We start from the raw sequence: 22,837 nt of genomic DNA on the forward strand, positions 1-22,837 counted from the left end.
GCCCTTCCCAAGCTGTGGCTGCAGAAGAGAGATACTACTCAGAAGTCTATCTTGAAAATTATCATTTTGTATTCCACACAATTAAAAAAAAGTGCTTCCCTCAGCCAGGCAGAGCTTCTTTCCTCTAAAAAGAGATTTCCTGTTACTTAGGAAATAAGATGAATTTTTGTCTTCTTTTGTACAGACAATTTTGTGATATACCCTATAAGGTATGCCATAATCCCTTTAAAAGAAAACCTGAAGCCATGCTGCAAAAGTTACAGGCACATCTTACAAATGTGATTCTTACATTTTCTTCTTTGCCTGTTTTGGAAGGAGGGCAGATGGTTAGCTGTGCCTCTTAAAACAATTTTTTTTTTTTTTGAAAGCTAGCCTTTCTCCACATCTGGCCTTTTCCATCTGAATGGGAAAGAAAAATGCAAGAAAGAAAAAGACCATCAATATGATCTACTAAAATTGCACATGCTCATTGTACATCGATATTTCAATAATATTAATTCCTGTTGAAAAAAGGTCTGATCAGGCCTTGCTTGTTTTGGTCTTAACTATTTTCCTCCCTAGACTCCATATTGTAAGTATTTAAGTACTGTCAGTCATCTGTCTTTCCATGCTTTTAAAAGCAGCTATCACAAATGAAGGCTGTACTCAGACCATGTTACAAACTTCATCTGTATCAGACTGGAGACCTGGGTGTGAAAACTGTGGCTAGATCAAAAAAGATAAACTGCCTGTTCTCTGATGAGGTGAAAAATGTCTGAGGCTATGAAGAAAGGAAGAAATAAGGAATTCCAGACCCAAATTGCAATATTTGGACAAACATCAAACATGGACAAACTCATATGCATATTTAAGGAATAATATTTTAGAAAATTAAAAGCGCATAAAACCAGGAAAGAAGGAAGAATTCTGCAACCTCCAGCTATAGTATTTGGCAAAATCTACAGTGAGGACATGGAGATCTTATCTGAAAAATCAGTATATGGAGATTTATACTTCCAAGATTGTTGTATTTGTGAATGATTTACTACATAGCCATTAAGCAATTGTTCAGCATGTCTTGGATAAACATTGATTTATGACAACACAGAAATCCTAGATATGTTCAACTGGCAAAAGTATGTATCTTGCTCTCCAGAAATACTTGTACAATAGCCAGAAAAATCCTCATTAGTGTCATTAAAACACTGATTATATGCTTTAGGCTCCTGTGGCTATTTCTTAAAGAACAGTATAATGTACTTCCCACTCATCTCTTGTCCTCACTTAGGATTCCAGATTTGCAAGAAAATTTTATCTTTTTTATTATAGACTTGAAACTCGAAATCTGTACATAAAATGTGATTAAAAGCAGTCACTGGTGACGTTTTTCAGCTACCACCTTAACATAGTGCACAAGGACTGAAAGCCTTGCATTTATTCTCCATTTTCTGAGGACTTTAAGAACCCAATGTGTTACATTTTCCTTCCTCAAAAAATGGCCCCATGTTGGATGAAAAGTCTTAAACAACACTGAGGTCAGCCAGCTGAGCATCGATGTGGTACTGGGACCCTCCCTGTCCTGTGCATGTTCTGTCTGAATCAGTTTTGGCATAACTGTGTGATGGAAAGGGATGCAGAGTCGCATCTAAAAGCCCAAGAGTAGGGAAGAGACTGTCACTGTTATTCTAGCCTACAGGATGATGTATTTGTTGAAGACAATGTGAACTCCACAAGTAACTGCCCATGACAATTATGTAGCCTCCATTATAATTGCATTGTAATGGCAATATGGTATGGTAAGAGCACTCTAGCAAAACCCTAACTACACCAAATATGAAAATGCATGGACTTTTCTTACCACTAACAAACTGCAAGCTAAATTATCATAACATTATTGTAGATGGCAATTCTTCATTTCTGCAGCTCAAGAATTTCAGTAACTATTTATCTTCACATTCCTAAAACAGCATTGTGGGTCTCTGGGTTAGAAATTTAAATAAAAGCCCTGACAGGTTTTAAAAAACAAGTAATTTTATATTCAATTAGTACCTTTTTTACTTGTTAAAAAGCAAGTAAAAGCTTATGTAATACAACAGTGACAACTGAAAACTGAAGCTTTAATCTAATATGGAGGCAGGATTTTATCAACTTTGGAGCATTTCTGTTACTGTTCTGAGTAGGCGACAATTATCAGTGCTGCCCTTGTGAAGGTTACTACGCTTAGCAGTGGGTAGAGGTGAAAGAGAAATCATTTTCTTAGTGATCAAACCCTCATCTGGCACAACTGACTCAGATAAATGAAGGCGCAGTCACAGTAATTGCTACATCAGTTAATATGTACTGGGATAAACATAAATTAAAAAATCAATTTCTACTCATACTTTCCCCATGTTCGGGGATAGGTGGGCATCTTTACTACTGGCTTGTTATATACAGATCTTTCAAAAGAACGTTTACGTGTATCTTTGAAGAAGCAGCAATTTGCACAAAGTAAGCAGCAATTCGTACAAACTAAGTGAACCCCAACACAATACACGTCTTGACTGTTAACTGATACTAATAAAATCATTCTTTTTAACTACATTTCCAATTATTTGATACCTGCACTCCACAATCAAAGATTAAAAGCACATACTAAAGATGTTCCTGAAATGTTCTGCTTACCAACATACCCTGAAATTCTTGGAACAATTAAAACACCTGCATGCAACTCACTAGACAAATACTGAACAAGTCATTATATTTCAAAATTCTAGTGAAGTAGAATAAGACAGACACGGCCAATAGGCTGGAGCATGACAGGAACACAAGAATCCTATCAGAGCCAGCACCTTTTGGGAGAAGGAGGGCAGCTCAGCCAGCATTTTATCAGTCCCCACACAAAAGGAAAAAAAGACTACACAGAAAGCAAAACAGAAAATGTCAGGCCAGCCGGGAAGTAGAGCTTCAAAGTCTGCAATGATGTAAAAGAAGTGCCAAACAACAGTGGGAATGTTAATGAAACTAACACAGTATTTAATACCACCACCCCCCCCCCCCCGCCAGTTTACCAACACAAACATGAGCAAGGCAGAAGAATGAAAAAAGTATTCTGGTTCATATATACCAATTCTCCTTCCAGCCACAAAAACCCCTTTCTTAGGTGCCGTAATTTTAAGGCAAGTTAGTAGTTAATATAACTATTAATAAAAATATCAATCCAGACATCCCAATTTCTTCATTTTTTATTATCATTGGTCTATTCTCAAACTAATTTGCACCTATTCTTCCTCTTGCAGGGCACAATAACTGACCCATCTTTTTGCTCAAGTATCGGAAGACTCTGTAGTCTGAACCTGATGTCTATTCAGGCCACAGACATTTAGTGGAGATAACCCTGGCTCGTGACTGGTGCTAGAAGCAGACTTCTACTGAAATTTCCCTGGAGATTTGCACCTGTTTTTGTTTTTCTGCTGTATTTGGAAAGACACTACTTATGGCAGAGGAGGTCTACTTTATACATTCCTATTGCAGCTAATAAATCCAATCCCTGAAAAATTGTTCATTCAAAGTGAGGCATTTAAGAGCATTACATCAACTCGGCTTCTCCCTGAATAAAATCACATATTTCAGATTTTTAGATTTTGAGCTGCATGTAATTCATTCTGTGTCTTCTGTTAGTACCCTGATCAGTGCTATCTACTCTTTGTGATTTTGTTTTCAGTTAGTCAATGATTGTTTCCTGTATCACAAACACTGCAACTACCCATAAGAGACCCTCTTTCTCCAAAATTTGACAGCCCTGAAATTCAACATGGGATCTGAAAGTCATGTGGAGCTTTTTCTGTTTTGCATTTTGCAAGTGAATAAACGCTTCTAGTAGTCAAATGATTTCTCTACTGACATTGGTGCAACACTGGTGCCATTGGTATGCTTGGACAAGTGTCACTGATAGGTCTTAACACTGGCATTTGGCAAGCAGTTTTGCTTCCATAAAAGTAAAAGACAGAGAAATACAAACAAAATTACATTCTCTGCTTTCTTTAGAGTTCTGTTTGTTCTACAGTTGTAAATAGGAATGAAATGCAGTACCAGTTTATTTCAACCATCAGTGTTAGAAGGACTAATTTTGATTATGCTAAAGACATAGAAACGCTGAAAAAGAAGTTTTAGTCACATCTTTAAGAGACAAAGAACAACTGCAATTCTGACCCAAGAGAGAATTAGCCATTTGACTACTTTAAGGATGTAATTGAAATTCCAGTGAATTAAAAGGAACTTTTCCATTGATTTCCTTTAGCTTTGAGCTGGATCTTTAATTATTAGAAATGTAGACAGACTTTATGCTCTCTCAAGACTCTCTCTCTCTCCCTTTTTGTGAGAAAGAACTAATCTGAAGGCACTAGTCTTTAAGACATGAATTAAGAAATTGATTTTTTCTAAGGTGAATCCAGAAGGAAAAAAATTCATCTTGTAATTAAGATATAATAAAATACTCACTGATGGATCCTTTGTTGGCTGAATGGAGCAGTATAGCAGTCATTCTCCTCCAGATCTGGCAGTGTCTCCTTGTCCAGTTTCATTGGCTTTCTAGGTAACCATCCTCGAAACCTGCTTATTTGTTTCTCGATCCTGCAGCACATGAAAAGCGTGAGCATTTGAGATAGTGTTACAGAGCACTTACAAAGAACACATGCTGGCAAACTAGGCCACTTAATATTTACAACTAGAAAAGATGAAACGTCTTTTGACTTTTTTGAGGCAGACCAAATTATACATGCTAAACTTGATTATTAATAACCAGCTTTCAGCAGAGGAGCATCTTATTTTGTCTCAACAGAAAAGAAATGCTGATGGTACATGCTGCTATAAATCTTATTAAGTCCAGTAAGCTCTTGGCAACTCTCTAAACCTTTATTTCTCAGCTTTTCAGTTAGTTTAAATTTCAGGCTTAATTGACACATTAGACTTTGGACATATAAACATTAGAACACCAGAGACTGTGACAGAGAGCTTTGGCAGCTAAATCCCAGCAAGTTGCATCCCTTTACTGCTCTCCGTGTGGATTCTTACCTCGCAACTGATGCTATAAATAATAGGCTACTTTGTTCATTTGGTTCAATTGTAGTGTCTTGCAATACTACAACCTCCATGAAACCAGAATACTCAGTATATAGATTAACAGGTGACTGCTGCGCAGATTCTTACATTTAGAAGGTGAAAGCAAACTAAGATCAAGCTGGAGAAAGGGCAGATTTAACTGCAAGTGCACTGATGCAAAGATGCACACTGAAATGAAGGGCAAGGGAAGAACCAGAGCTGATTGGAGAAGACAATCTAAACCAAATTCAAATCCAAACTAAAATGTTATAATGAAAAACACATAACAAAGATGAGATATGTCTGGCACAATGAGCCCTGCTCTCTCAGAAGAGTTCCTAACACCTTCAAGTCCTAATCAGTGATCCTTGCCTGCAAAAATCATAGACTACAAATTATGGACCATGCACATACTTCAGTCACTGGATGAATCTTTCCAGGAGTGGAGCTAAAGGGCACGAATCAACATCCTTGGAACTTTAAGTCCAGTTCTGGATGAAGCTCAAAGACTGGAAATGTAGTTGTTTCTTTTCTTTTGACAGAGGTCAGCACAATAACTCTATGACCAGCAAATGCTGTGACCTCTGCACAGTCACTTTGAGGGAGGGTGATCCATACCCAAGCAGCTGAGTGTGTGGGAAAGTGACGTGAAATTATTACATACTTGCATGTAAAATACATATAATATTTCCTGGAATATTCAACCTTCTCCCATCAGGTATTTTTATCTTGGATAGGAAAGCTAATGCTAATTTTTAAAAATGGGCACATTTCAAAATTGTAACCGAATTAGCTCTACTTGTTTTGGTACCATTTCTGTATTCCCATTCTGGGAATAGCGGGGCAGGGCGCAAATTTACCATCAGGACTGTTTGGAAGAACTGGAACATGTATGTGAACATAACATAAGACTTATACTAAATTAATCATAAACTCTTCATGAGCAGTGTTTGCGATGGCCCAGCAGTTCAGAGCACAGGAGGAGGTAGTTTGCAAATGTCTGTGCCTGAGTGCAGGCAAGATGTCAGATCTCCGGGCTGTAAAGGGCCTGACCAACTGTAACTCTCCAGTTGCAGCATCAAGCCTGACAGCCTTGAGCTAGTCTGTGCAGACACTGATAGGAATGACAAGGGAAAAGTAAGTTCTCCACAGGGGAATTCCCTGTCTGTTGGCCTCCAGTTTTTCCTCTGTAAAGTCCACAAGCTCTGCATTACTGTATATTCAGCAAGCTTAGTGACTCTGGGTATGGAAAAGGGAAGAGGAATCAGGCAGAAGGATTTTCTAAATATCCCGTTCCATGCTTATTTGTTAACTAAAATCGTTTGAATTCTCTAAGCTATTAACACCCTTGCTAATCTGCAATCCTTTTCCATTCATCCTGCAAGTCAAATGTGCACATTTGAGATGCGCGTGCTGCAGGTTTATCACACCACGCATGCACGCACGCAGGCACACAGTGCTTTCCCCACTTAAGAGCAATGCATTATTCATGTTGGCTTCTCACTGAGTGTACCCAGAATTTGACTGGTTTGCCATTCCCAAGGCTCACATTACTTGGCATGCTCAGTGAGCCTGCTGGCAAACAGGTCTGAGAAGGTTGAAAAGCCTTTCTGCAAGGCCCAGAACATACAGTACAGCCATCCCTAGGGAAAAAAAAAACCCTAGTTATCTCCTTGGAAAAGAAAAACAACCAAATTCTTAAATTGCCTCCAGCTCACTCCAGCAGTGCCACCAGCCAGCGGTGCAGGCTTTGTACTCTACAGTAGCAGCTCTCAAAAAAAAAGCTGAAAGAGTGGTGTTGGTGGTGACAAACACAGACACACAGTGTTAAAAATCTACTGTGTTTTATCACTTCTTCAAGGCTAATCTATGCTTCACTTTCCCTTATGGAGAAGCTTATATACTCAGCTGAATAGGGGAACGGTGTTTGGAAAGCAGAGCAACCTACACAAGAACAGTAGAGTGCATGGAGTAATGAGGCACTCTAGAGTTAGCCACAATGAAAGAGAAGAGTGGAAGATTTGATAATACCCTTCTTAAATTCCTTCTTTAAAAACACTTGTTAGCCTCATAACGCAAAAAATCATTCTCTTAATTCACACAGTGTCTCAAAGACAGAGTCTCTTCCACTTCAATTCTGCCCCTGCTCTCCAACTCGAGTCTTTACTCAGTATTCTCCTTCTGAAGATACATATTGTGCTTAACTCAAACAAAGGGTTTCTCAAATAATTTCAGAGAAACTGTTTTCTCACTAGGAAGTGGGGTAGGGATAGAATCATTTTTTCAAAGGAAAGAGGAAGTTAGGAAAATTAAAAAAAAATGTTTTGAATCAAGACTGATTTTTATCTGTGGGTCAGCTTTGATAGAACTTTACACATATTGTAGTGCTAGATACTGTCTTAATTTATTTTTTAAGCACAGTGCAGGTACTGTATAGGTACCTGATACCCCTCCTTTCCTCTGGAATATATTAGTGGAGTTTTGTTATTTGAAATTTTGAGATCACTAGAATTTTTCAGAAAGAAAATTCAAGGCAGGTTGACCAGTTGCAAGTGATCTGCTCTGGGCTTTGCCTTGTAACAAAAGTCCTCTTTAAAATAAATTTTGCCCAAATGTCAATACAATGTTTGGCTTAGCTCAAAAAATGGACCAAGGCTTCAGTTACTTGTAATCTTCACTGAACTAGGAGTAGAGGAAATAGATACTTTTATTGAAGCTGTATATCTGAGTTTCACATAAATGAAAATAAAGCTGAATATGTTTTCTTTTTTCCCACTGGGACTATTCAGCTATAGCTTTTCCGCCTCAAGTAGCTATTTATAGACCTGAACATAAAAATTGAATTTAGCCAAGTGTTCTCATCACTCAGGAACTAAAATACCAGAAAAAGATCATAACTCTTCCCATACTGACTTCAAATCGCATCCTGACTCATAAGAAAATGAATGTAAAGCAAAATTTCATACACCACATATAAATGTTAGAATCTTCACCTACTCCTTCCTATCTATTGCTTTAATCAAAGCAGCCATGTCTTAATTAAAATCAAGACAAATTCCAAAGTTGACAGCCGGTATAGTATTTATTGTAAGGTGGGGATGGAAAGTGGGGGAGCATCAACAAGCTTTAGAAGAATTGTGTGTGTCTATTAGCCTGTGCTGACTAGGTAAAATACCTTAAGTCCACAAAGTGCCCATTTGGTGCTTACTAATATAAAGAAGCAAATACTATAATGTGAGATCAATGCTGGTACTCTCAAGTCACCAGCACACTGTAATGGAATTTAATATACAAAATCCTTTTTAATATGCTCATACAGCACAGTGATATGTGATTTATTTTCCCATGGATGTTCATCTACTGACATTATCTGCAAAGTGATACAGCTGTTTACTCCAAAATGCAGATTTTTCAAATTTAATTCTTCTCTTTCAGAGGTTCATGAGAATATTTCCACTGACCTCAGAGTGACACAGTAAATCAAATGCTAGACCCTTTTGAAAACTGCATCAACAGCACTGTGGCATTAAATGCCAACATATGATCTGGTCTTTGCCAAGCCTGTATATTTTTTAGGCTTTTTGGAGACATTTTCATTTAATTGTCCAAGGTATCAAAAAGAAAATACAAACTGCAGCATTGGAAGTTTTTCATTGCATTAAGTCAGCCATAAACCAGGCATCAAACATAACCTTAAAGGTATTTAATAACTGAGTGAAAGCACTTAAAAGATTCTTGAAAAACACTCATCTCTCAAGCTCAATAACGTTACACCAGAGATGAACTTGCCTTCTTATCTACCAACGAAGTACTAAGCATCCCCACAGAGGAAGCAATAAATAAATAATGCCATCGCTATTACAAGTAAGCAAGGTGCATGGAAATGAAAAAAAAAAGCTCTAACTGTGGTATTTTAACCCCAAGAAACTCCCTAATAAGCTACATGAAAAGAAAGAGATACAGTGTTTGCACTAACATACTTATTCTTCTTTAAAAGACTCCATCAATTGAAAAATATTTCCTTATTCCTAAAAAAGGCAACACTGATAAAATGAATTGCCTCTTTCACATTGCAGATGCCTTAAAAATGCAACTTCTGTATTTGTTTTTTGCAGATGTCCTAGCGTGTAATCACTTCCTCCACCCTTTCTACAAACACAGCTAATAAACTTTTCCTTCCAGCTTGACCTCAACCATTACTTTTGTTGTTGGGTCCAAATGAACATAAACTGGACTGGCATAAGAATTGTACTCACCTATTCATGAACTTGTATCGGCGGTGCAGGTAATAGATTTTTCTCCTGGAAGAACAGCAAAAATGAAGCCAGTCGAGAAGAAAACCCATCGTCAGTTACAGTATGAACTAGCAAGGAAGGAAAGGAGATTGAAGACAGAAGCCTGTAAGAGGTGGAGGAAGAGACTAAAAGAGAGATTAACAGAACTGTCACAGGAAGCCACACAGACTCTGGTGGCGTTTGAATTGCAAGAAGGTCATCATTTTCCCATTGTCTTCTCCTTTTCTGCTATTTGTCACGTGTGAAAGATGGGGACCCAAAGATGTTTCTATTTCAAAGAAGTCCATAAACTGTTGCAGGAATTCTATAGGACTGATACAAATACGGAAAAATTATCTCATATCCACTAGTGAATTATTAAAGCTCCATTTGGTGAAACACAAGGGGGAATCACTTAGAAAAGCCAGGAAAGTGGTACCTGAAGCTGCAATATGCCATAACACACGCAGTACCAACTGGGACCAGTGCTTGCTGTTGGGGTAACATCCCTTGAAACAGAATATAGGCTACACAAGCAAATGAGCATGTGCTCGGCATCCCCCCCAAGTATGCAGCCACTCCCTCTGCCCCTCATACAGGCACAGCTGATTTCTGTTGTCAGTGCAGTAAGCTGTGTGGGAGCGTGCATGGGAAACAAGTGAGCAGACAAGAGTGCATGAGCAGACACATGCTGACCACACTCTAGGCCTGCTTCCCAACCAGCCCTGCAGGGCAGAGCGGCCCCCTAACCATCCTGTGTAGATCCAGAACGGGGAGTCCACCTCCCATCCCACTCTGCTGCTGGCAGCTCTTGTTCTCCTCATACATGCCTAATAACACCACAGCTGTCAGGATTTGACCCATCGCTTTCAGCAGAGAGATCACATCTTCATGAGAGTTAAGAAAATTTGAGGGCTGTTAGGTGTGGGTTTGGGACTGATACTCCTTACTGGAAGATCTGGGTGCCTGCCTGAACTCTGGCTACCTCCTCCAGAGGCTGACTTTGTCATCTGCTGAAGGTCATTGCTAAATCAAGGTGGTTTCTATGTATTCTGAGAGGTTCCATCGTATAACGCTGAACTGTACCACTTCTGGAAAATGAAGGGCTCGCACCACACATATTCTGAATATTCATGTATATTAAATGTACTGTAGGAATGCTGTTAGTGCCTTGGAAGCAAGCGCGGTTGGGAGCTTTCTAAAATAAGACAGCACTGATGCTTTACAAAATATAGAAAAAAACCTGGTTAGTATTCCAGGTTAATTTTCAGAACTTAGAATTTAAATAATGCATAACATTTTGACATTATTTTTGTTATCAGTGTCCATATTGTGCTGGTGAAGTGAAATTTTCGAAACAATTTCCTGTTGGCCAGCCTCCTTTGGCCAACTCCTCCACAAGATAGTGTTATTTATCTTGCTCTACTCAGCAGGGGCAGAGAAGGGTCAAAGCTAAGTGTTTCTGAAGATGCCATCCACTTCTTGATTTTGCTTCAACTATTCACAGGTATCCACTGTTTTGGCAACCCTGCTTTGAAACAGCACGGAATTTATTCACTGATGCATGGACCTTGGACAATTCCAACCTAAAATACCGGGAGCTGTAAGCAATCAGCAGCCCTTAAAACAAGGGGTTAGACAAGGGCACCTGGAAACAGGCAGTCTAGACTAGTGGGCATTTTGTAAAATGCTGGTCCTTGTTTTTAAATGGTAAACAGTACCATTGCTCTTAAAATAAAATTAAAGAGCCTGCCCAGCAGACATTAGTAAATCACCATAATTTCCTCTTAACAATAGTGTAATAATTCTCTCTCTGTGGATGTGGAAAGAACAAAGCCGTGGTCCTGAAGAAGGTCAAGAAACCTTTAGTATTTTCAATGCTTTCTATATAATCTGTATGGCATCTACTTTGCTGTCTGCTGAGAGACAGATTTCAAAAAAGGGACTTCAGATCAGGAAAGAACAAGCTGCTCACAGTGACTAAAATCTGAGTTCCTGGTGTATTTCTTAATCATGAGACCTCGTCCTCCTACTGGGGCAGGTTCATCTCAAGGAATGCCACAGAAGGAGGTACACTTTTGGCCCAGCCCTTTGTTTCTATGGCTAGAACACTTTTTTAAAAGAATATGAGTATCTTGCAATGACTTGTGATCGCTTTTATATTTTTCTCTTTAGCACTAAAAGCACAAGAAAGAACAGTTGAAGATTTGCTGTGAATATGAAAACCAAAATACATACAGAATAAACCTGTAATTTTGTCCTTAACTCATATCCATTTTTCCTAGCAAGTTCTGTACTGCTGCAGCTTGTCTCATACCAGAGGCATTTTTCATCCTTAAGAAGAAGAAAGCAGAAGAAATCCTACAAAGGACACCAACTCACTAGTTGCATATTCTGGGCCTGATCCTTTTCTTGCTCAGGAGTAATTCCATTAAAATCAATGGAGTTATACATCTATAAACCCTGCTAATTGAAAGAAGAATCAAGACCTCTCAGTTCATGGGTTTTGGCCAGTTCCAGTGAAAGTCTTTATGCTATTTTAACAGTTCTGATAACCAGCAGAGTAAAATCAATATTTTACATAGAAAATTTCATAGCCCAACATGCAAATAATATTAAATAAATGACAAAAATAATCTGAATGACAATGTGGAATGAATTTGGTTATCAGTAGCATTTAATGTAAGTTCTTTATTTTCTTCACAGAAAAAAGCATTTATAGTCTGAATTGTTCTCCTATTAGATGGGATACTTATTTATAATCTGTATGTCCATAATTACACACTATATATACAAGCAATTTACAGGTGCTGAACATACCAGATACGTCCAACAGACATGCACCTTCTGTGCTGCCTTACGTACCTGGATCTTCTTGACCTCCCATTGATTTCAATGAAATGTCCATTTAAAAAACAGCAGCGCACAAGTATGCAGGGGGCTCCAGCATTGAAGGGGTTAAAGGGCCTAAGGATAGAATACCCCATGAAAACAGCTGCACTGCTACAGCTCACCTTAATTTCAAACCAGTATCGTACTGAAATTGCAGGCATTAACAAGAAACAGCAATGAATACGGTATCTAAGGTACTCCATTTATATTTTCCAAAGACGTGTGGTAACTTATAGAAGAGGTTTTCCATGTGCATTTTGGTGTTATTATTACGTTAGCTTTACAGTATAGTGTGACTTTGGAGGTTGAGACAAAATACAACTACACCTACCTGAAAGGCATTCTTACATTCATTAGTTCAGCATATTTGCCCAGGACCTCCCAAGGGGCATGCAACTTCACAAAGATGATGTCACTGTTTGTTAGAGATGACTGCAAAAGAAAAACAAAACAGCCACCAGGGCTTACTTTTTCAAGTAAAAAAGAAAGAAACCATGGTCGGTGGTCAATATCTATTTTTCTGGTCTTGTGTCACCCCTCCCACTTCCTGATTCTTCCTCAAGCACGTGTAGTTCTATCCGTATTTTGTCAACTCATTTTCCTTCTGGTTTCCTGAAAGCCATGCTGTGGCTCCCTTCTGGCCTGCATGTGCATTTCCTTCACATGGAAAAGAGGACATGGAGGGGAAGCTGACATGCAGTTGTAGGTTACCCAAGTGTGGGGTGGAAATAAGGCTGGTGGGTAAATCTAGGTCTGGAAGCTTGGTCCTGAACTTCAGCTAAAAGCAAAATGGCAAGTCAGGATCTGATTCTGCCAATTGACCTGGTTTTCTGCACTCACACCAAAGTGCAGATGTGTGGAGGTACATCTAGCAATCGAGAAAAGTTTGTATGACAGTGTGGTCTTATCATTGTTGCCCCACATGGACAAATAATGAAGTCCCAGCTACAGAGCCATGGTCTTCAGCTTCCCTTCCTCCAGCTTCCCTCTTGGCCACATGAATTCTGAATGTTAGAACTAAAGCCAGTGGGAAAAAGGAAATCTGATGCTGCCCACAGCATAATATTGTACAGATTTGTTGCCCAGGAAGGTCAAGAGCCATGACTATGCCAGCAAGATCTCTTTGCAGCGCCACCGTCTTCTTTTCTATGGGTTGTATGTAGCGTGAAGAGAACTTTATGTAGGGTATGCGCACCAGAACGGCTGTTACCTAACAGAAGGCTGTCTCGTGAAGAACAGAGAATATGCAGTAAAGAGGAGAAGGGGAGAAATTTAGCTCTGTTTGCAGTCTGTTTCAGGAGGAGAAATAGTGCTTTACAAGAAAGCTACAGCAGGGTCGGCTGAAGCCCATGTGAGAACACAGACAGCCACATCTTAATACTGGAAGATGAATTGTTCAAATTCTAATGAAAATCAATGAAATTCTCATAAAATTACATACAATACAGCTTTAGACAACTGAATATATCACATTAACAGGGACAACTACTACAGGCTGAGTAGTTCCTTTACCCAGGAAACGGGTAAAGGTGTACAGGGTATGAGAAAAGGAAAGTGTGAAGACAGAAAACCAGGCAAGAAAATTGTTAGTTGGCTTTAGGGGTGTTTTCCTAATTTTTTAGACATTGTACTACATTCAGTGTTTCTCACATTAATTCTTGGTTAACACAACTTACTAGGAGTTCTTAAATCTAGTATTGCTTATCTGGAAGCTACAGTGACTATATGGGTGGGAGGCTGACATTTATACTTTTGATGCCTATTTGAATCTTCCCTCCACTATCCCAACAGATGCTGAAATTACTGAAACTGCTATAGCATGTTCATGTCCTTAGAGTAGCTAAAACATTATTACTAGTTTGTGACATGATAGGAATGAAAGCTCTAACAGTTAAGATACATATATATGATTTTCTTTAGCACATAAAAAAAAAAAAAGAAAAAAAACCCCAACCCAGTCACTACAGTGTTAGCATTTTTTTAAACAAACAGAATATTGGAATCCTCAAAAATGGACACAGAGAAATATTTGTACCCAAAGTACTATTGGGCTGCATGAAAAAATGGATTTAGCACATAATGGAGCAAGTGACTTTCTGGTATTAAAAACTGCAGGAAAAAAATACTGCTGTTCTTTTGCTGATGACTTTCTGAAAAATATTTCAACATGAAATGATAAAACAGCAACAAAATGCCCCCAAGAGACTTGTTTCAGAGACAATGAATTCAGTTGTACTCTTTCCATTGACTTTTATGGATTCTAAATCAGGCCTCTAATGATGTTTTTCTTTATAGGTACATTTCACAAATTATCTTTTATTTTCCCATCAGACTTTAGCAAGTAGATACCACAAAACCAAGACTAAGTTCTGCTACTCTAAAAATTTCCTGCAAACTACTCTCTCAAAGATGAGGTTAAGTCGGCAGTGGACTGGCAATTCTGTCATAAACAGCTCGAATTAAAAAAAAACAAACAAAACCCATCAAAACTCAAAAGAACTGTCTAATAAGCCCAATATACAGAAGGAAACTACGGTCCTGACACACAAATAAAATTTGAGAAATGGAGGAAATTTATTAAAAACAGCCTGTAAATTTAGTGATGGCTGTTAAACAGGAAGCTTATAGGCATTTTCCAGCACATTGTAGTTTAAGCCATACTAGATATGGCAGCCACAGTAACATAATTTGTGGAGATGCTGTTTTACAAGTGCACACGATCTTCATCTAAATTTGATTTCTTATGTGTTACATGTTTTCACACAGAAACATGAAAAACTTCCATATAGTTATCACAAATATAAATACAGATGTTTAAAGAATATTTTTTACTCAATATCTTGTAATGTTATTTTATCAGCTTTGTCAACAGAAGATCTAACCAAAATACATTTGGGAGGTTCAGTTATTTTCAGAAGAAAGAGATAATGCTAAATTATTAATATGGAAATCCATTTCTCTTGGGTTTGCTCATGTTAAGTGTTCGTAAAGGAAAGCACTAAGAAAGCCTAAGAAAAACAAGACTGGAAAGAGAAGAACAAATCCAGATGGAGGAGTAATTGAATGAAATGTCATATTCACATAACCTAAGGAGAAAATAGCTAATCAAAATATCTGAAAAAAAATATCAAGAGCACCATCTTAGTTACAAAAATACTTTAATGAATGGAATCCGCTAAACTCTGTTAGATTAGTATTTAGATACAGTATCCTTCAGCATCTAAATGTTTCATTGGAGAGGAGCATTCTTCTGTTGTAATTGACTTTCGAGGCTTGGCTTATCAAATGGTTTGGAGAAGTAAATGGTTTCAATTTCACATTATAGGAACATGCAAACAAAAATCAATGTAACATTGCTCCCCTTGGAAATTTAAATAAGATGACTATTGACATGAGCAATCTGCTACAAAGTGATGTCTAGATGATGAAGAAAGAAAAACAGAGGAATCAAGGGGACAGACAATGAGATAAAACACTTTACAAACACAAAAATGGAGTAAGTGTTTGGAATTGACCTGTGGCACCAGTGCCTACAGAGTTATCACCATATGATAATTGCCAGGCCACCAATGTTCAAATAAATTGGTTGTTTCAAACTGATTTCTTGAGGAGGAATATCCATAGCAAAACAGATTTTCTTCCAGTCAGTAATAACTTTCTTGCTGGTCTTTAGAGCAGTGCAAACCCAGTGTGACAAGAGACTTAGAATCAGACAATCGCAGACTAATTTAGGTTGGAAGGGACCTCTAGGGGTCATCTGGGCTAATTCTCTAGCTAAAGCAGGGCTAACTTAGATCAGGTTGCTCAGGGGCTTGTCCCATTGAGTCCTGAATATCTCCACAGACAGAGATTTCACAGCCTCTGGGCAACCCACCTGCTGAAATTGGCTGGAGAAAAGAATATTTCCTATTGAAAAACTGTACTCTTCTCCAGAGAAATGCTGGTTGAAAACTACAAGTTTACAGACATGAAAATTCAAAATGTTCAGTGCAAAGACGGCATTCTTTATAAAACAACTTGTTTCTTACAAGAACTTTTTAAAAATTATTATTCTGAATGAGAAGCACTAGCAAGGTGTATTTAGTTTAATGAAACCTTGATCTTCAAAACAGGTTTGTATGGTAGAATTCAGATCACCAGAGTCTGGGTTACAGATAGTCAATATAGAATAAGTTTCAGTGTTCAGTGCCATTAAGCTACTATTTTTCACAAGCTGTAATTTTTCCCTTCTTCTTTCCACTCCCCAACCCCCTTTTACAGCTTGAAATCATATTCCATAATTCCTGAAAATATTAGATCAGTATTTGATAATCACAAGTTTCTATAGCCCATATCTCTGCATCAGAGTTATTAATTAATTCCCAACCTTTCTGGCTTCACTGGCAAATCACTTTAATACCATATCATTGCTGCCAACCCTAGAATACAGGCAGTACCATAGGCCCACGTATTATAGACTTGCCCTTCTGGAAAGACTACCTTTCTCTTCTACCATTAAGTTTTTACAGACATTGTATTTCCCAAAGAAAACAAATCAACCATAAACGTGTTTAAAAACAAAGATCCATATTCTTCTCCAGTATCACTACATAAGGAGTGGAAGAGACTAAAGTAGGGGCCATTTATGTAACTCCAAAAGCATAAACACCTTCTTTGGTGAGTTACAGTCATCAGCTAGGCCAAGGAAAACTTGTAAAGGGCAATTTCTTATTCTCCTTCTGAAAGTGGGCACAGAGTGGTGTTAACTGTTGTTTAATTTAAGTCCTGGCTACTAAACTCATACGTACTCCTGCAGGCATTCTAACTCCTTTTGATGGCAGGATTTAAATATATATATTCACTACTGACCTGACTCCGCTCGTTCTGAAGTTATCATTATTAGTCTGAATGGAAGCAAAGTTATGCTGACATTGAACATCTCTTGAAAAGCCCACATTTTGCTGTATTTGCAGGCTGTCTTCCAGGATCAAGGCTGGAGATTAGTGTCTTTTGTCAAATACCCTCTTAAACACTCTCTTCCAACAAAGACTTCTTTTGGTTCATTATCAATAATATTGTCAAGTCATTTTAAGACAAAAACAACTGTAGGAGTCACCTTAATACAAGCATTTCTTGAGTCTAAAAGTTAAGAAAGTTGAGAAAAGAGATTCACAGCATATAAACTTGAAGAAGGATAAAATTACAGTGCCTCCAACTGAATGGTGTAATTGTTTATTTGCCTTGAGGCTACTAGGCAGGCAACTGCAAAAAACCAATGCTCTCATTTATGTATACATATCAATAGGGAAAAGAAACCAGGATTTACCATTAATGTGTTTTCCCTGTCATCACTTAAGAGAAAAATACTCAAGACTGGTGCTCTCCTCACCTTTTAAAGCCTTCCTCATAAGAGGAGATAAATAAGATTTTGAAACAGATCCAGCAACCAGAATTAAACCTTGCCTACTTTAGCAAGACCCTGCAAGGCAAGTCAAAAAGCCAGAATGGGAACAGTGCTTTAGTTTCTGGCAAACATAGCTTATTTCTGTTAAGATCACAATGCAGGAAAAGCCAGAAAAGGAGAGAAAATCAACATCCTTCCTCTAGTAACAATTCTCTCTATAATCAAGCTCTGTATGACATCTGAGTGCAGAGTAGTAAATAGTAACTGCTACAGGTTCCACTGTTTTTGAGAATTACTCTGTTATGTTAACAGCACAGATTGATTTGCCATGTGGTGAATTAAGTGGAAAAACAAAACCCAGCAAATTTTAGTTGATTAAACCATTCTTCCTCTGCAAAACCAAAGTAAATGTAAATTCACAAGGGTAATTCCATAGAACTGGAAAAGCAGCAGTAATATGCTGCCAATACTTTTCAAAAGCGCATATATTACCACTGGGTAATTACTTAGATACTGTCAATATATGTCCAGTTTCAGGGAAAATATTACATACTCACAAGCATTAACTTCCACATTCATGGATCAGAGGAATCTAGTAAATAATAGTGCCAATATCTTTCACATATATACCTTCAATCAAAGTACAGGTTTAGTGAAAAAGGGGAATATACTGCTCACATTTCAATTAGGATTTTAAGAAGCTTTTGACTTACAAGGAACTGTAGGCCAAAAGCAATAAGGATGAAAATAAGCATAAAAAAAGAAAGCCCTAACTAATAGTTAGGAAGCTGTTAATACAACAATTTTGACATAAGAGTACACTGACATATAAAATATAGAATAACTTGATATAAGGAGACAGATTCACATGATTACAATTTAAAATAATTTTTCTATGAAATCTCATGACAAAATTTGATGATGGGGTAAAGCTTTATCTCTACTTTGCAAAATAATTCCAGAGGTTCAGCTCCAGTGGAGTTAGTAATGCAGGCAGGTCGCTGGCTATTGCCAGCATTCAGGCAATGTGTCATCTAATCCAACTCAGAGCAGGTGTCATTGTTACAGTGCTTAATTTCTGGCAGCAGCTGACAGGATCTCAATGCTGGAACAGAACAGAGTTAGTAACAAGGGGAAATGTTTGCAAATGTCCTTTCATGTAGACAAAAATGTGTGAGTGGGAGGGCAACTTAAAGAACAGGGTAGGTTACCTGAGTAGAAATAAAATACAAATACTATCTCATTGCTCAAGTTTACTGTGCAACGATGAGCTTACAGTCTGCAGTAGAGAGATATACATTCCTTTGAGAGAAGAAACAACATGAGAAAGGATGTCTTTATTTCTAATTAATGTCATCTGAATTCACTTGTGATGGACAGGATAGATCTCACAGTAAGGTAACTTAGATGTACTAAATCTACCATGGAAACAATTTCCTCTGACTTGGACTCCACTTCCTAGAGAAAAAGATTAGAAATACCTGCAGCATGACCATCTTAATGGAAGAGGTTGATCTGAATGTGAGGCATCAATAAAACATTTCTTGATAATCCCATTAGTAAATACTGAATGAATACAGTTTTGACCCATCTGGGTAAGATTTCTGTGACAATTAAAATAGCTAATCATATGGATTTCATCTGACAAACAGACAGGCTGCATCTTTTAATTCCTCTGGACTGGAAGATAGTATAAACATGTGAAATTAATTATTTGCAGATTTAAAAATGCAGATAGCTAAAACCTCTGAGCAGAATAATGCATTTTTATTTATGAACACTTTATTTGACATTAAGCCTCTTTACATGAGGCATCAGTTATACACTGCAATTTTAGATTGAAAATGTTAATATTTTATACAGTGATAGTTGAGATCATCAAACATTTTTGACTGTACTATGGGCCAAAAAAGGTCTCTTATGTACAATATTTTACTTTTGGCACCACAGGCTGTTAAAAATACATCGTACAATTGAACTACATTTTATCAGGCAGCTTTCTTTGTGATTTATCCCAAGTGTAAAATATAAAAACATTATTTTCCCAGTACAGATTTATGTCTCATTAATCATTTTTTGAAGTAGAAAATACTTACATTTGATGAATTGTCTATGAAATATTCATGTTTGCTTTTAGAGGCTTATTGGAGAAACATTGCTTTGGCAAAGAAAAAGGCAATTTATTTTTTGTCCAACAGTTAATTTCACAAACTTAATAATCAATCAAACACCCAAAACGTGCAGGCAGGCTTATTATAGCTTTTGCATACAAATAACCTAGAGGAACTGAACAAGCTGCTTATCATAGCATCACAGAATAATAGAGGTTGGAAGGGACATCCAGAGGTCATCTAGTCCAAACCCCTGCTCAAAGCAGGGACAACTAGAGCAGTTTGTGGGGTCTTGAATATCTCTGTGGATGGAGACCTCACAACCTCTCTGGGCACCACAGCATCTCTGGACAGAAAGGCCCCCCCTGACATCCCATGTGGATGCAGAACCATTTGTAGCAGCCCAGGTTCCGAGCACCTGCCTATGCTCCAGCACGATACAGCTATTTGGTTGTTCAACTCCCTCTTCAGAGTCTTGTTTCTCAGCTCATATAATCAAGGAAGACAAGAAATACTTATACGACTATCAGCCTAGACTCCAAAGTCTTTTCAGTGTCAACTCTTTCCATGATGCAGTGAACTGTCCTGTAGCTCTCTGTTACAGTCTGCATACCTCTGTATTTCACAGTGTAATGCAGAATTCTTTCTAAAGAGAGACATTAATGAATTCAACAAGACCATGGCTGAGGAAGAGCCTACTCCAAATGACACCATCAGGAAAGAGGCTTTAGTTCAGTCCACATGGCACAATGAAGCCCCGCGTTCTTCAAGTCAGCTACACATCCACAACGTGAGGAATTACAGGCAGAGATGTTAGCCCTGGCTGTAGAAGGAGTAGCAGGGATAGTGCACATGCATGTTAGCATGGCTGATTAGGTGGGGTGCTATCCCATGCTGATGTGACTATAATACCTGCAATTCCCAAGCTAATTCACTCGGCAACACCTGGGGGGGGTGTCTCTGCACCACACCTGGTTGTGCAGGACACACGTTTTGCTCTGCTCTGCAGGAAAGGGAAAGTCACAGAAGACCACTCTGACAGTGCCTTCTCAGACTTAATGCACGTCCCCACTTTCCAGGAAAGGAAAGGCACCAGAGAAAACAAAAGACCCAATTAAATGAAGGGGAAAGATGCATGGGAAGAATGTGAATCACTCACAACTCTACCTGTTATAGTTCCCCATATACTCTGCAAGTCTGGGCAACTCAAATGCCTGTTCCCCCAGCTTATATCTCAGTTTTCTGTGCTTTATTTACCTTACTGCTAGGATTACTAGAACTGGAAAGAGTTTGAGGAGCCATCTTCTGATAATTCACTTCACATTGTTCAACTCAGTGCTCTAAAACTCTTCTGTCTGGCTCATTTGTAGGCAGAGACATGACTGAGCCTTTTTCCCTTTCCTCTTCTCCATAACGCAAATAGTTGTTATATTCCTTTAATAAGATGGCCATATCAAATTTCTGAGCAACTGCACTCTGTAGTCTTACTAAAGGTACTCAAGTGATCTGATGCATTGAAAGGATGTAAACAGCAATTTTACAAGGGAAGTTTTCTTGGAAATCTGCCAAAGCACATGATAGAGCAGCCATCTCTCCAGATACGACACCATTACTACATGGAAGAGAAGCGCATTACAAAGCAAAATATGATGGTGAGAATAGGCTTGATTACCACTGTTCAGCTCACAATTCAGATTAATATAATTACGTAGATTCACCTTTTTCCAAATTCCAAACCACAGTCTTACTGTGTAAGACTTCCCACAAAAAATTAAATATTCAAAACAACAGCAGATAAAGGTAAACCTGTCTTAATGTGCTGGCTTCACCAAGTCACAGTTTCAGGCTGATCATGAAAAGAAATGTTACGGTCCAGTGCAGAGAGGAAATTCCTGATAATTCATGGTCTACATGATTTTTCATCTGTCTCTACTCAGCTAAGCTCAAAGTAGTTTGACTTATGTATATAACTAGATCATCTGATGTTAAGAAAATACACATCAGAAACAGAGGGAAAATAAAAGTTTCTTAAGCAAAGGTAGAGTAATTAGAATCTAACTGGAGACAAGATGAAATTGAAATACCTAACAATATCTCTAAACTAGGAAGGAAGAATACTGGATCCTTTGTGCACCTCTGTATGAATCCCGTCATTTGCTAGATGTGCTTTAAATGAAACAGGGTCAATGTATGACAAAGGCAAATTATGATTTTGCTGTGGACTGCTCTAATTTGTTGTAATAAAGATCCATACATAGCACAATGTACTGACAAGGCAGACACCTAAACACGAACTCTACTATTGATCAATTATGGCTATTCCCAGTATGCTATTGACATAAGGTGCTGGATGAAAACACCTCCTGTATGACACAGAAGAGCAAGGCAGCACCAGATGGAGCTCAATATTTTAATGGTTCAGACAAATGTGATAGAGGACAAAGATGATTTTCTCTCCTAGTTCAGCGCTCTTACATGAATATTAAATGAGAGGAGTTACAGAAAACAAGCAAGTCTTCTTTTGCTTAAAGGCCAATACCACCACCAAATAAGGTAATGTTAGTTTTGATCTGATTGCATATGTTGCAAAGTGATGGAACTAATCCTAAAATTGTTTGCTGTATAATATTGAAATTTGAGATCCCTATGACACTATGAAACTAAGGCCTCAAGTAACATATACACTGGCAGAATCCCCCTCTCCAAATTCACTTGCACCATGGAAACCAACTGCAATTAAGATCTTTGCTTAATAGAAAATATTATCTTTCTCTAGAGATGAAGAAATATTCATTCTTTTTAAGAAGTCCCCAGCTAGCAAAAGCTAGATTTCTTCAGCTTAGGAAAGAGTAAACGTCTTTGTTATCTATTGACAGAAATAACACTATGTGTAAACTTTTCTAGAATTTTTTATTTTGCCCACTTTCCATAGAGGGGCTGTGCCTCTAAGCGCTGCAGCAGAGAATTCACAGTCCAAAGGTGGAACAGAAGTCACCAAAGTGTTCTTTAGCTCTGTAGTACTATTTGGATACTTTTATTCAGTGTAAAACTTCAGAGTGGAATTTAAATTCTCACCTACCATACCTCTGGAACTAATATAGTTGGTATATTTATGGCAG

The 22,837-nt window shown here is 38.0% G+C and overlaps 1 protein-coding gene across 1 annotated transcript in view; it reads right to left on the bottom strand.

The window, feature by feature from the left end:
- Positions 1–22,837, bottom strand: part of ANO4 (anoctamin 4) — a 121,634-nt gene that overhangs the window by 59,981 nt on the left and 38,816 nt on the right. Inside the window, exons 5-8 of the mRNA XM_050901808.1 lie at positions 12,556–12,656; positions 12,198–12,299; positions 9,315–9,359; positions 4,459–4,590 (exon numbers count right to left, since the gene is read on the bottom strand). Coding sequence (XP_050757765.1) covers positions 4,459–4,590; positions 9,315–9,359; positions 12,198–12,299; positions 12,556–12,656 — 380 coding nt within the window. The remainder of the gene's footprint in view (positions 1–4,458; positions 4,591–9,314; positions 9,360–12,197; positions 12,300–12,555; positions 12,657–22,837) is intronic.

Source organism: Gymnogyps californianus, chromosome 1, assembly GCF_018139145.2.
Source record: "Gymnogyps californianus isolate 813 chromosome 1, ASM1813914v2, whole genome shotgun sequence".
NCBI lineage: Eukaryota > Metazoa > Chordata > Aves > Accipitriformes > Cathartidae > Gymnogyps > Gymnogyps californianus.